The 11325-nt window shown below is 42.8% G+C and overlaps 1 protein-coding gene across 2 annotated transcripts; it reads right to left on the bottom strand.

Annotated features, from left to right (window-relative positions):
- Positions 1 to 1054: 1054 nt before the first annotated feature.
- On the bottom strand, positions 1055 to 11156 carry FUCA2 (alpha-L-fucosidase 2). 2 transcript variants are annotated; one of them, XM_032101979.1, is made up of 7 exons: positions 10951 to 11156; positions 8314 to 8501; positions 6298 to 6637; positions 5475 to 5685; positions 3943 to 4133; positions 2669 to 2777; positions 1055 to 1315 (listed from the first exon to the last, which is right to left on the bottom strand). In XM_032101979.1, the coding sequence occupies exons 1-7, from the start codon at positions 11154 to 11156 to the stop codon at positions 1175 to 1177; spliced, it is 1386 nt and encodes a 461-aa protein (XP_031957870.1). In that variant the 3' UTR covers positions 1055 to 1174. The 2 variants fall into 2 exon arrangements, with proteins under 2 accessions (XP_031957870.1, XP_031957871.1); XM_032101980.1 differs by lacking the exon at positions 10951 to 11156 and adding an exon at positions 10792 to 10929.
- Positions 11157 to 11325: the final 169 nt, after the last annotated feature.

The raw sequence follows: 11325 nt of genomic DNA, 5'->3' as shown, positions 1-11325 counted from the left end.
TATAATTTGTATGTGTATTAACATTACAGGAAGGAAAAAGAATAACCTGACCTGGCCCATCACTCAAAATCCTGACAGTTGAAAGAATAGATTTAACTTACAGACTACTAATGTTGCACTCATGAACATTACTCAGGGAAAATAAACTTTCAATCTCTACACTGAAACAGAAACAATTCATGCTTTTTGTTGTCCTTTATCTCCTCTTCTTTGCAAGCTTCACCTTGTGTGTGTATCCCTACAAATCATGACACATGATGAGTTTGGAAATTTTTCAAGTTGGATGCAGTCTACCCTCTGCTTAAAATGTTGTCTCTTTGCCAAAGCTGAAGATCCCTAGCAACTCCTGATTATTTGTCTTTTTTCAAGAGTTAGTCACTGAAGTATATGTTTTGTTTAATAGTCCACAGAAAGCACCCTGTTAACTGTGTAAAAACAAAGGCTGTAAAAGAAGAGGCAAGTTTTACCCATGTAAAAGTATACAAAATATAAAAACCCAACCCTCTCCCAGTTTACCTGTGTTTCAATAATGGATAGAATTACTCAAGAATAAGAACTTGCAAAAGTAATCACTTCCTTGATGAGAAATGATGATGTGCATATGCATTGCCTGCATGCATTTATGATGAATTCCTAATCCTTACAGGCCTGTTCTTTCAGATGTTACCCTACATAGCTGAAACTGCCAGCTAGCACTAGTTAAACACACCTGAAAAAAGTATATTCTTTTCTCTAAAACTGTCAGTTTTTACTGTGCAGTTTTATGGAAGTTAAATTTCTTGCATTAAAGACGGGGTACAATTGACTTACATGCATTTGAACACCAGTTTGAGCTTTGTTCTTTCTTTTGTCTCTAAAAATTTAGTGCCTGTTTTTCCCCCACCTTATTCTTCACATAACTTGGCCAGAAACTGACTAAACCAAGTGTAGAGGTCAAGGGAGATGCTCAATTTTTCACACAAGTTCAGAGAAACAAACTGTATGCAGAGGATCAATTATTTAGTGCTAGACTTTGTGAGGTTTGTTCCATTCCATCCATTAATAACAGCCCACCTCTCACAGAAAAAGTGAATTTATTGGTGTTTCTCAGTCAAACAAGTAAGTTTAAAACCAGGGATAAGAAAGAGCAAAACATCGGCATCCCCTGCTAGCCAGGGCTCCAGCAGAGTGTGGATCAGTTTACATCAGTCAGTTGTAAGGTCCAGCCCCACTGACATGGCAATTGCTGAGGAGTTAATTGAGGTAGAGCAATAATCATTCCCTTTTCTCCTAGGGCAACCCACTTCAGCAGTTCCTTGTACCCAGCCAGCTTCACCTAAAATAGAAACATACACTGGAGTTAGAACAGCACCTTTTCTAAGTACATATCATTGCAATATTGACAAAATAAATATTGATCTATAGCTACCTTACTAACCAAGTATCCTTAAATGCTACTTACCAGCCAAATGAGTGATAATTATTAAAGGTAATGGGAAAACATTTGCAAGTAGATATGCAAGTAAAAAAGCTACTCATGTTGGGTCTTGAGAAGTACTTAGGGCTGTAGAAGGTACATAAACACCTTTTGGAAGTATTTGGGGTGGGATTTAGGTCTAAGCAGGGATCGAGGTGCCACATTACAGAGCTTTGCATCCCCTATTTCCAAAATGCCTGCTTCCCATGGTGGAACTTGTAGTCTTGAAAGAGCATCACTCTTACAGAGTGCAGCCACGTATCTAAGAGAAGGCTGATCTGAAGGACTAAAAACCACAAATAGGTTTATGGTGACACTGACACCAGCTGGTGACCTGCTGGAGCAGCTGCAGACCAGTCTCTGCTGCTGAGGAACAGTACTCTCTAGTGCACATAGAGTCTAGCTGCCCCCCCAAAATTCAAGAGGCATCTCCATCACTTCTGAAATTACTCTCTCTCCCTTTTCATGGAGCTGTCTTGGCACCAGTCAGACAACTTTCATATGGAACTACACCAGAAGGGGCAGTCCAGAAACACCCCTAATGCATTTCAGCAGATAATGGACATGTAATGCATGAGAGCAGAGCAGAGCTAAGCCAAAGTGAATCTCCCCCTCAAATGCACACAGTTGATACCAACTTCTGCTTCCTTTGGGCTACTTGCTGCTTTCCAACGTAGGTGTGGCATCACTGTCCTCAACTTCTGACCTCCACTTGGTATAAGATGCACATCTAGGGTCACACTGACTCACTCTTCAGCCTCCCTGGGCAACAAAAACCCTGCGGACGTTCCCTTCCTGCAAGGCTTTGACTTCAAACAACTGCACAACTACAGCAACTCCAGTATCACCAAAGTCATGAGGACAGCTACTTCTAAAGAAAAGTCATGCTGAGTTAGAAGTCTACACAGGAAACAGGAGGGGTGGCACAGTTTTCTTCTCTGCTCCTTGGCCTCTGTGATTCTTAGTTTGCAAGCTAAAGCCATATCCCAGCAACATCTCAGTCTAATTGTGTTTGTTAGAGAAGAAACATCCCCCTGGGAGGCCTATGACAAGGAGGTCCCAGAAGGAAAACAAACATTTTGCTGGGTCTCTTCCAAAGTACTCTGTCCTAAGAGCTAAGCATTCCCAAAGATGCCAGAAACTTAAATAAACACGATGGAACGTGATACATCCTAGGAGGGGAGGGGTGTGTGTGTGTGCACTGTCTTTTACCTGTGTTTCTCCAAGCTTAGCCCGTGGCTCACCAAGTTCCAGAGTCCCAGAGCCTGGCCAGTTAAGGAAGATGGCGTTGACTTTCCCTTCTTTAGGGCTGAAAGTGTACCTGGTTGGAAATGGGGAACAAAAAGGCATGTCAGTTTTCCCCTGTAAATTTCTGGAAGTGATATACAAGAGTGCTTTCAAGACTGGAAAAACAGATTAGAAAAGTCAAGATTAATTGCATTTTCACACACAACCATCTTGTCAGATGAATTATGCCCTTTAATAATGTACTGTTCCTTGAAAATTTGTTCCAACAAACTAGAGGTAATGAAGACTATTAAAGAATTGACTACAGATGTTTACCTCTGAATTAACTTTAGCACACATGTAACAACTCAGCCATATAGGAAAGATACTTGCAGGATGTGGAATCACTAACAGATAATTGTAGGTTATATTCAGAAAAACATGGTAATTCCCATCTATACACCAACATGCAAACTAAAATAATTTAATAATAGTATGAGTGACAGAGTTTCCACCTTGCACAGCTAGTTTTTAAAAATACTATTTTCATCATTATGCCATTGGAAATCTTGTGGCATACCCCTGAAATATTCCTCCCTCCTTCCTTCATTTAGTTAGAATTTTTTATTGCTCTTGAAAATGATTTTACTAAACAGTCAACAGTTCAGCATCTCCAGGCTAAAGCCAGATGGCCAAATCTTACTGGGAATGGGAGTAAAAACACCCACTGAGACAAGAGGGTCCAGGCCAAAACCCTGATGGATCATTAAGATGTTAGAGAAGCTACAAGTAACGGGACAGAGGGGAGGCCAGAGACTGGCTATGTTTAGTGACCAAGTAATTGCTGTTACCTTCCCACTTCCTTTCTAAACATCAAGTGACATCGAGTATTCCTTTGTTTAGATAAACACTTCATAGCAATCTTGTATTTCCAGATTTTTTTTTTTTTTCATTTCTGTTGCCCACTGGAAGGAAACAGATTTACCTAACAGATTAGCCTACACCAAGAAGCAAAAGATCACTAAGAAATGCTTGCAGCTTTGCTTTCAGCCTCAGCATCATCCCAGAACTACAGTCTCTACCTACAGCTTAATCCACCCTTTTAGATGCAGTTACTGACACTAACAAAGGTGTTAATGCCTTCACCATATACCAACCATGACAGTGATTTCCGTAGCATCAAGTCATTAGGGATTTCAAAGCTTCACGTAACATTGGTGCTGCTTTCCAGAGCCTGCATTTTGGTTCAGCAGCCTTACCAGACTCCTGGTGTGACCGTGTCATTCTGTGCTCTCCACGGTTTCGTTCCATAGATGGCCTCTCCGTTGACCTTCAGCCAGGCACCCACCTGCCTCAGGCGCTCCTCAAACACAACAGCGATGCGACCATCGTGAGTGGGCCCGATATTCATCAGGAGATTTCCTCCACAAGACACTGTTTCTGCAAGTTGCTGAAATGTTTTCAAACACACAGAGCATATGGTTCTGAGTAATGAAATCACATATTTGAAGTACTTTCTAAAGTCTGCTGTACTGCTTCAGAATGATGAACCAAATGAGTTATGTTTCTGCTGCACACTGAGACTTTGGGGTTCATCCCAACAGTTAATACAAAATTTAAGCTCCCATGAAACAAAGCTCTGCTGTCAATTTTTACATCAGAAAACAGCCCCAAATACCTTCTTGCACCAATATATCTACCTGAATCTACCTTACAATCAGATCATACAACTCTTTATCATTTCAACTTCTGCAAGAATGTCATGAGGGTTTTACCAATAGGACAGATGATTTCCCTGCACCAGAGTAGAATAAGGCTAACAGTTGCTACTTCATCTTTATTCAATCTTAGAAAAGCAACTTCCTCCTTCCTCCTGTTTGATGCTTTTCCTATTTTACAGGAACATCTGTAAAACACAAGGAAGCCTCCTACAAAGTCTATAAAATTTGTGTTCATATCCACACTGCCCTCCAGAGATCATGGACTGAGATGCTAAGTCTGAGAGACAGCTGGAGACAAGCTGCTGAATTAATTCAAACTTTCTGCCTCTGAAAAGAGGTTACTTCAACTTGAAATTGTCTTTTGCAAGGACAGCACTAGAAACAGATTTGACTTAAGCAACAGTAACAATCTTTCCCTTATTAGCTGAATTTTGCAATTAAATGAATTATTCTGAAAGACTGATCAGTCTTACTTGCATTCAGGTTTCCTAAGCTTCAAATCTCTTTTTAATACCTTAGACTAGTAAGGGAATCAATGTTCTAACGACGCCAGCTGTCTGCTTCTGGTAATGTTTACCTGTATGTCTAAGGAAAGTGCCTCACTACAAAGTAAAACTACTGCTGAGTCATAAAGTGTTTCTATCTGTAAAGGGGAAAAGATGTAGACTTTAATCAGGAGTTCCTAAACAGGAGCCCTGAAACTGCAACTGTTTGCTTCTCATCAGCTTGCATATGCAGTTACCAGAGAAACTTAGTAGAAAAGGTAATGATGAGATGTCCAGATCAGTCCTTGGCCAGTTATTCACAGGGGAATGGCTTCTAAGAAACTGACTGAATTTTTACTAGAAATTCATTTTGTAGAAACGATTAAGAGAAAAGTTAAGAGTTACATGGACATTCCATACCACCAGCGTTAGGCTGGAAATTGACAAAATTATTTATTATTTCACAGATTCACTGTTGAACTAAAATAATATTATTTATAAAAACAGATACATAATTGACCAGCACAATATAATAATCAGGAGAGAGAAATGGGGAGTGGCAGCAGCTGCTGTGCCTCACGGTACCTTCACCAAGTCCTCGATGGCGAGGTAGTCGCCAAGCCGCGCGTCCCTGCGGTACCCCCAGGAGCTGCGGTCGATGGTCATGCAGTTCTCCCACTTGTGGGGCAGGAGGTGCCCGGGGTTGTAGCGGTCACTGCACGTGTAGAAGCCACCATGGGTGCAGATGCTGCCAACTCCCCAGCGGTCATTGGTCACTACTGTATCCCGGACTGGGCTGGGAAAAGAGGAGTTTTATTGCTTATTCTATAAAAGGCAGTCACAGCCAGCATAACCCTTTCCCGCACACACCCCTCCCAGGAACTAACATTTTGGATGACTTCTGTACTATTAATTTATTACAATAAGATTAAGTGCAATGTCAGGAATTCTATTCTCATCCTTTGCTAATAAAAGGTCCAGATCGGCATTTCTTAGGGAAATAAGCTCCAGACTTTTACAGGAGCTCTGCCAGAAATCACTCTGCACTTCATATCCACTGCCAGATGTTCAGTCTGCGATGACAACAATGTACCCATACTCTCAAATTGTCCTGCTATCCTGTGTTTCTGTGCAACAGCAAATACTTATGGAAGACTATGATTAAACAGAATAGCCAATACCATCTTAACTGATTAATTTGCAAATGTGTTTAAAAACTACAAAACAGTCTTTTTCTAAAGCTAGCTTTGATAATTCTAGGAAAGATCTTGATTCTGTATTTTAGGAGAATTATTATTTTGTTAAGTCCTCTTAACTAGAAGTAACAGGTTCCACAAAACCAACAGAAAATGAAACTGGACACAGAGCAGAATTTTAGATAAGGAGCTAAACCAGCATCATTATGTACCTGTCATTATACAGCCAAGCCAAGAAACCAGTGCTGTTCCAGTAAGTATCTGGAGCATTTCCATCCCCATCAGACCAAATTATTTCTGGCTGGTACTTGGTCACAATTTCATAGAGTTCTGGTAATGATTTGCTGGTTGGAAACTTTCTTGTCTTAAAGGCATTGGTGGCATCCTCAAGGAAGAGACGATTAAACCATTCAAACAGGGAATGGTATAACCCAAAATGCAAGTCAGTCCTGTTTCTAACAGATGTTGCTAGCTCAGCAACAAGATCTCGCTTTGGTCCCACATCAACAGCATTCCAGTTCCAAGAATATTTGGACCCCCACAAAGTAAAGCCTAAAACCAGAAAAATCAGAGGATAAGAAAGAGAAGAAGAAGAGAGGAAGTTACACTTCTTCTTTCTGGAAAATGGTTGAAAGTGTTGCAAAAAATAAAATGATAAAAATGATATATGTAATAATATTGTTGTCATGGTATAAAGTGTACCTATAACCTGTTTATGCACAATGATAGTAGTTTTAAGATCAGAATACCATGTATTTTTTAATACATACACATATATATTTATATTTTCAATTTCTGTAAAGCTTAGGATAATTATTCCTTCTCTTTAATTATTCAGTCTATTCGTATGTCCCAATTAAATTAACTGGATGACTTTTAAAGCCCCTTCCGACACAAGGCATTCTATAACTCTATGACTCTATGAAATTAACCAAAAATACAGCAGCTTTTGAGGCATCTACATCAAACGTGAACTGTATATACACGATCAGCAGCTGGAAGATAAAATTGTTTCTCAGCTGCAGAAAGCCCAAGCTATCATTTGCATTCAAAGACTGTTCTCTTCTCTTCTGTTTCCATCTTATGCAAATGTTCACTTTTTGTTTGCCTTCATATTTATAACAGCTCAGTCAACTACTCCATACATGTATAAGCAGAGGGCAAAAACTCCTGAAACAGCTTTTGAAATATCAGCATTAAATATCAGGAGGGATTTGACCTTTCAGATATCCACCAGTCCAGCACAAGCACTTCCAAATACTACTGCACTGCAGCCTCAGACCACTGCCAGAGGAGCTCCACTCTCACTCTCAAACTGCTTTATACTCACTGTCTAATAAATCTTGCGACATTTTTGTGAACTGGATACATGGAATTGTATTGACACACAAACAACCTAAAAATTCATGCAGAAGGCTATTGGACAGAATCCTGGTTCTTTGGAAGTCACTGGTAATTTCACCACAGGCATCATCAAGATTTATGTGTGTCAGAGCTGAGATTAAAATTGACACATCACAAATTGCCAGCCTTGAACCCACATCTCACAAAGACCAACAACATTCATTAGATGTATTCTAGTATATCTTAATATTTTATACTTTCTTTGCTACTGTATTTCCTTCCAGAAGCTTTCTTTTTCTTTATGTTTCTCTGCAAAGCATCTTCCAATTACAGTGCTAAAAAACCACAATTGTGCCTGTAAAGCTACAGATCTGGTTCAAGGTTTTGGCTTCTGTGCACTACATCAGGAAGAGCTATACCTTCCTAAATCTGAAGCTGACTCCTAGAACATGCTCCTAAATTCCTTGGAGAAACCAATGGCGTTTGTTAACTGCCTGCAAACAGCAGCTCTCCAAATGTTAAACAGCGCAGAATTCACTTTTATGGTTCCTTCAGCAATAAATCGCACAGAAACAAAAAATAAACTATGGCCACTGCAGGAAGCTCAGCTGCCACCACCACTTCAGGCTGTCCTCCCTACAGCAAGACAACAGCAGCACAATCTATTGCTCCTCCTATGCAACTCCATGGCCACAGCTTTGTGTAAGAGTCAGGAAAACACCTGCACATTTCTTGGGTAGTTTTTGTTTCCTCTCTGGCTGTGGTGGGCCAGGTATGCCTCTCTGGCTTTCTCTATGTCTCTAAGAAGGCAGGAAAGTCACCTGCTTTTTTCATCTATTGACAGAAATGCAACAATTACAAACATTCACAAAGCTTCCACTTACCCTCATGATGTTTTGAGGTTAAGACAACATATTTTGCACCTGAAGCCTTCAGAATATCTGCCCACTGGTTGGGATCAAAGAACTCTGCTGTAAACAGAGGACCAAAATCTTCATAACTGAAGCCAGGTGGGTAATTTGCTTCCATAAATTTCACATAGGGCTCTCTCTTTTCCTTCTGCCAGTACCACCTATAAAAAACAGAACAAAACATGTCTGCTGATGTATTTTTAGACAAAGAAAAGAGAATTGAAATTATCAGCTCCTATTTAACACTGAGAGGTAGAGGCTTTGGAGGTACATGACACTGGCAATAAGACAAAATTGCTCCAGAAGAGTACTGATTATCAAAGATTTCCTCTTCTCTATCCTGTTTGTCCATGCTCTACATCTTTGAATCACTACACTTTGGAAAGGTCCCAGAATGTCATCTGAACCAATGAAAAAAGCAGCTACAGTTCGAGAATGAAAAAATGACAGTCTTGGTCAATACCCAGATCTCAGAACTGTACTAGAGAGCACATACAGTCTGGGTAAGCAGCTCAGGTGGCATGAGAAATGCTTTTTTCCTGGACTTGCATGACTCACCTCCTCAAGTCTCACACCTCAGCCATCAGGCATCTCTGCTCTGCCCCCCACTTTGCAATCCCTGCCACCCACAAACATGGGGACCATCAGCTTTACCTCTCTGACAGTCCCGAGTCCTCTACACAACTGCAGCTGAGTGACCCAAAGTCCACAGCCCTGGGGCCAGAGAGAGCTGTGACCAGGTCACTGCAGCCTCTGCACACCTGAGGCTCCAAAGCAAAGGCACCCTGCTAGAAGAAGGCATGTCCTCCAACAAAAACCAGCCCCTGCAAGAACGTCACACACTTACAAATGCATCTCTGCCACCTTCTTATGAATGAAACCGAGCAGTAAAAATCCTCTTGTCAAATTTAGACATATATGAAAATAGACTGAAATGAGTTTCTCTCTCTTGTCCAGAGCTGGACTCTGACCTCAGCTCTCTAAGACCATAGTGTGAACATTGTTGTAACCTTCCCAAAACCACTTCAGCATAAACCAACACAATCTCTGGCAGCCAACAGGGAAAAAAACCTTAAAAGAAAGAGGCTGAGACACCTTTCCTCATTGAAAGGACCAGGGGCAGAGGAAATAATAACAACAAAGAAAAGCAAACATTTTTTTTTAAATAAAAACAAACAAAAAACCCACTCTGATTTCAAAGTATGTAATTTCTTAAACTAAAAAGTAACAACCTTAATTCTGTCTCTTTGTCACATGGTTTGCTAACACGAACACTTCCATGCTGCCATGAATAGAGTCTAGAAACATCCTTATCAAGGCTGTGCAGCTCTAAGGGAAGGAGGACAGGATGGGTGATAATAGTTTATGACCTTCCATTTGAAGCTGCTAATACAGGACCTCAGTCATCTGACTGCATATGCTGTCAGAAGGCCCTGAAGCAGCTCTATACCCACACCTGCCTAAGGATGGGAGACTGCAGGAACATAAAAAGCAGAGTTTTGGGGTCAGAAACCAAATGCTCGATCCTGAATCTGTGCACTACTACCAGAGTTCAGCACTCTGAGTGAAGCTTGAACCCAAACCTAGTTCTGTCCCACCCCTCCAAAAGTAATTTATTAGTAAATGTAGTCTGCATTAAAAACCTGCTGAAACCCTTGAACTGAATAATGAAAAGAACAGGTAAAATATTGTCAGAAAACATTGATTAGGTACATGCTGGCTTGTTTTGCAAATACTGTAATTAAGGTTCACCATAGCTCTGCCACAAACCTGCCCTTATCTTCCTATTGTAAATAATGATGTGTCTCACTTGAAGTCTCACAGGAAGTACTTGGTAGAGCATGGAAAGATCACAGCAAAAATATGCTTACAGCCAAAGGGCCTGAACCAATGAACACTCACAAAACGAAGGTTTCATTGAGCCTCTGAACTAAAATTATTTGAAAGATCAGAGCTATAGGTTCTCTTAAGAGCAAAGCACTCTTGAATAATAGCAGTAATGGTAACAAAAGAGAAGAAAACCATCAGCAGCACAGCATGTGCACAAGAAAACAGCAAGGCTGCTTGCCAAGTAAGGGTAGTGATGGGCTCCTGCGCTCCCCACAGTGCTCCAGCAGCTGTACAAGGCTGCTCCAGAGGCCGGGCGATCCCAAACACCTGTTCCCACAAGGGAGAACCCCTTCACCCATTCATTCATGGTGGTCCTGGAGGGGTCTCTTTCGGCCACTCCACCAACCACCTCTCTCACCAACACCGGTGTGCTGCAAAGCACTTCTCTCAGCTCTACCAGCTCTCTGTTTAATTTAGTCACTTCAGCCAAGGTATTCAGGGGTTTTAGGGCTGGGCAGACAGGCGCTCAGACACACCAGAAGCACTTTAAACTCCACTTCCTCCGCAAACGGCGCCATGGAGTCCATGGCCTCGGGTGGACACAGAGCTCTTCCCACACACCTGAGCTCCATGGTGAGCCGGCAGAGGGGCTCCAACCCACACCACCGCTGTACGGGGAGACACCACACCATCCCCGCCTGCCCTGAGCGCTGCTCTCCAAGCAGAGCCCTCGGGCCGCAGCCGTTCCGGTGCGACCAGAACGCTCCGGCTGCAGCTCACCAGAACCACTCGCTGCCGAAGCTGGGCACCGAGAACACGCCCCAGTGGATGAAGATGCCGAACTTCGCCTCGTCAAACCAGGCGGGCAGCGGCCGGGCGTCCAGCGAGCCCCAGGTGGGCTCGTAGCGGGGCCGCGCCAGCAGCAGCCCGGGCAGCCCCAGCAGCAGCAGCAGCGCCGGCGCGGCGCGGCCGCCCGGGCCCGACATGGCGGCGGCGGGGCCGGGGAAGGAGGCGGCTCCGCGCGGCGGGGCTTGCGGCGCTGCTCGGCCGGGCCGGGCCGGGCCGGGCTGGGGAAGGGAAGGGGCACGGGTGGGCCGAGCTCGGACTGTCCCCGCCCCGCCGAGCCCGCCGGCCGAACGCGGGTGCCGGGCTCCA

Source organism: Corvus moneduloides, chromosome 3 (genome assembly GCF_009650955.1).
Source record: "Corvus moneduloides isolate bCorMon1 chromosome 3, bCorMon1.pri, whole genome shotgun sequence".
NCBI classification, from domain to species: domain Eukaryota; kingdom Metazoa; phylum Chordata; class Aves; order Passeriformes; family Corvidae; genus Corvus; species Corvus moneduloides.
This window is presented reverse-complemented; position numbering and strand designations above follow the sequence as displayed.

Coding starts and splice junctions, on each gene's coding strand:
- FUCA2 (XM_032101979.1), bottom strand. CDS start 11,156: ATGTCGGGCCCGGGCGGCCGCGCCGCGCCGGCGCTGCTGCTGCTGCTG. Junction 8,502..10,950: donor TTCGGCAGCGAGTGGTTCTG/GTGAGCTGCAGC, acceptor TGTTTTTTATAG/GTGGTACTGGCAGAAGGAAA. Junction 4,134..5,474: donor CCATCGAGGACTTGGTGAAG/GTACCGTGAGGC, acceptor AAAACATTTCAG/CAACTTGCAGAAACAGTGTC.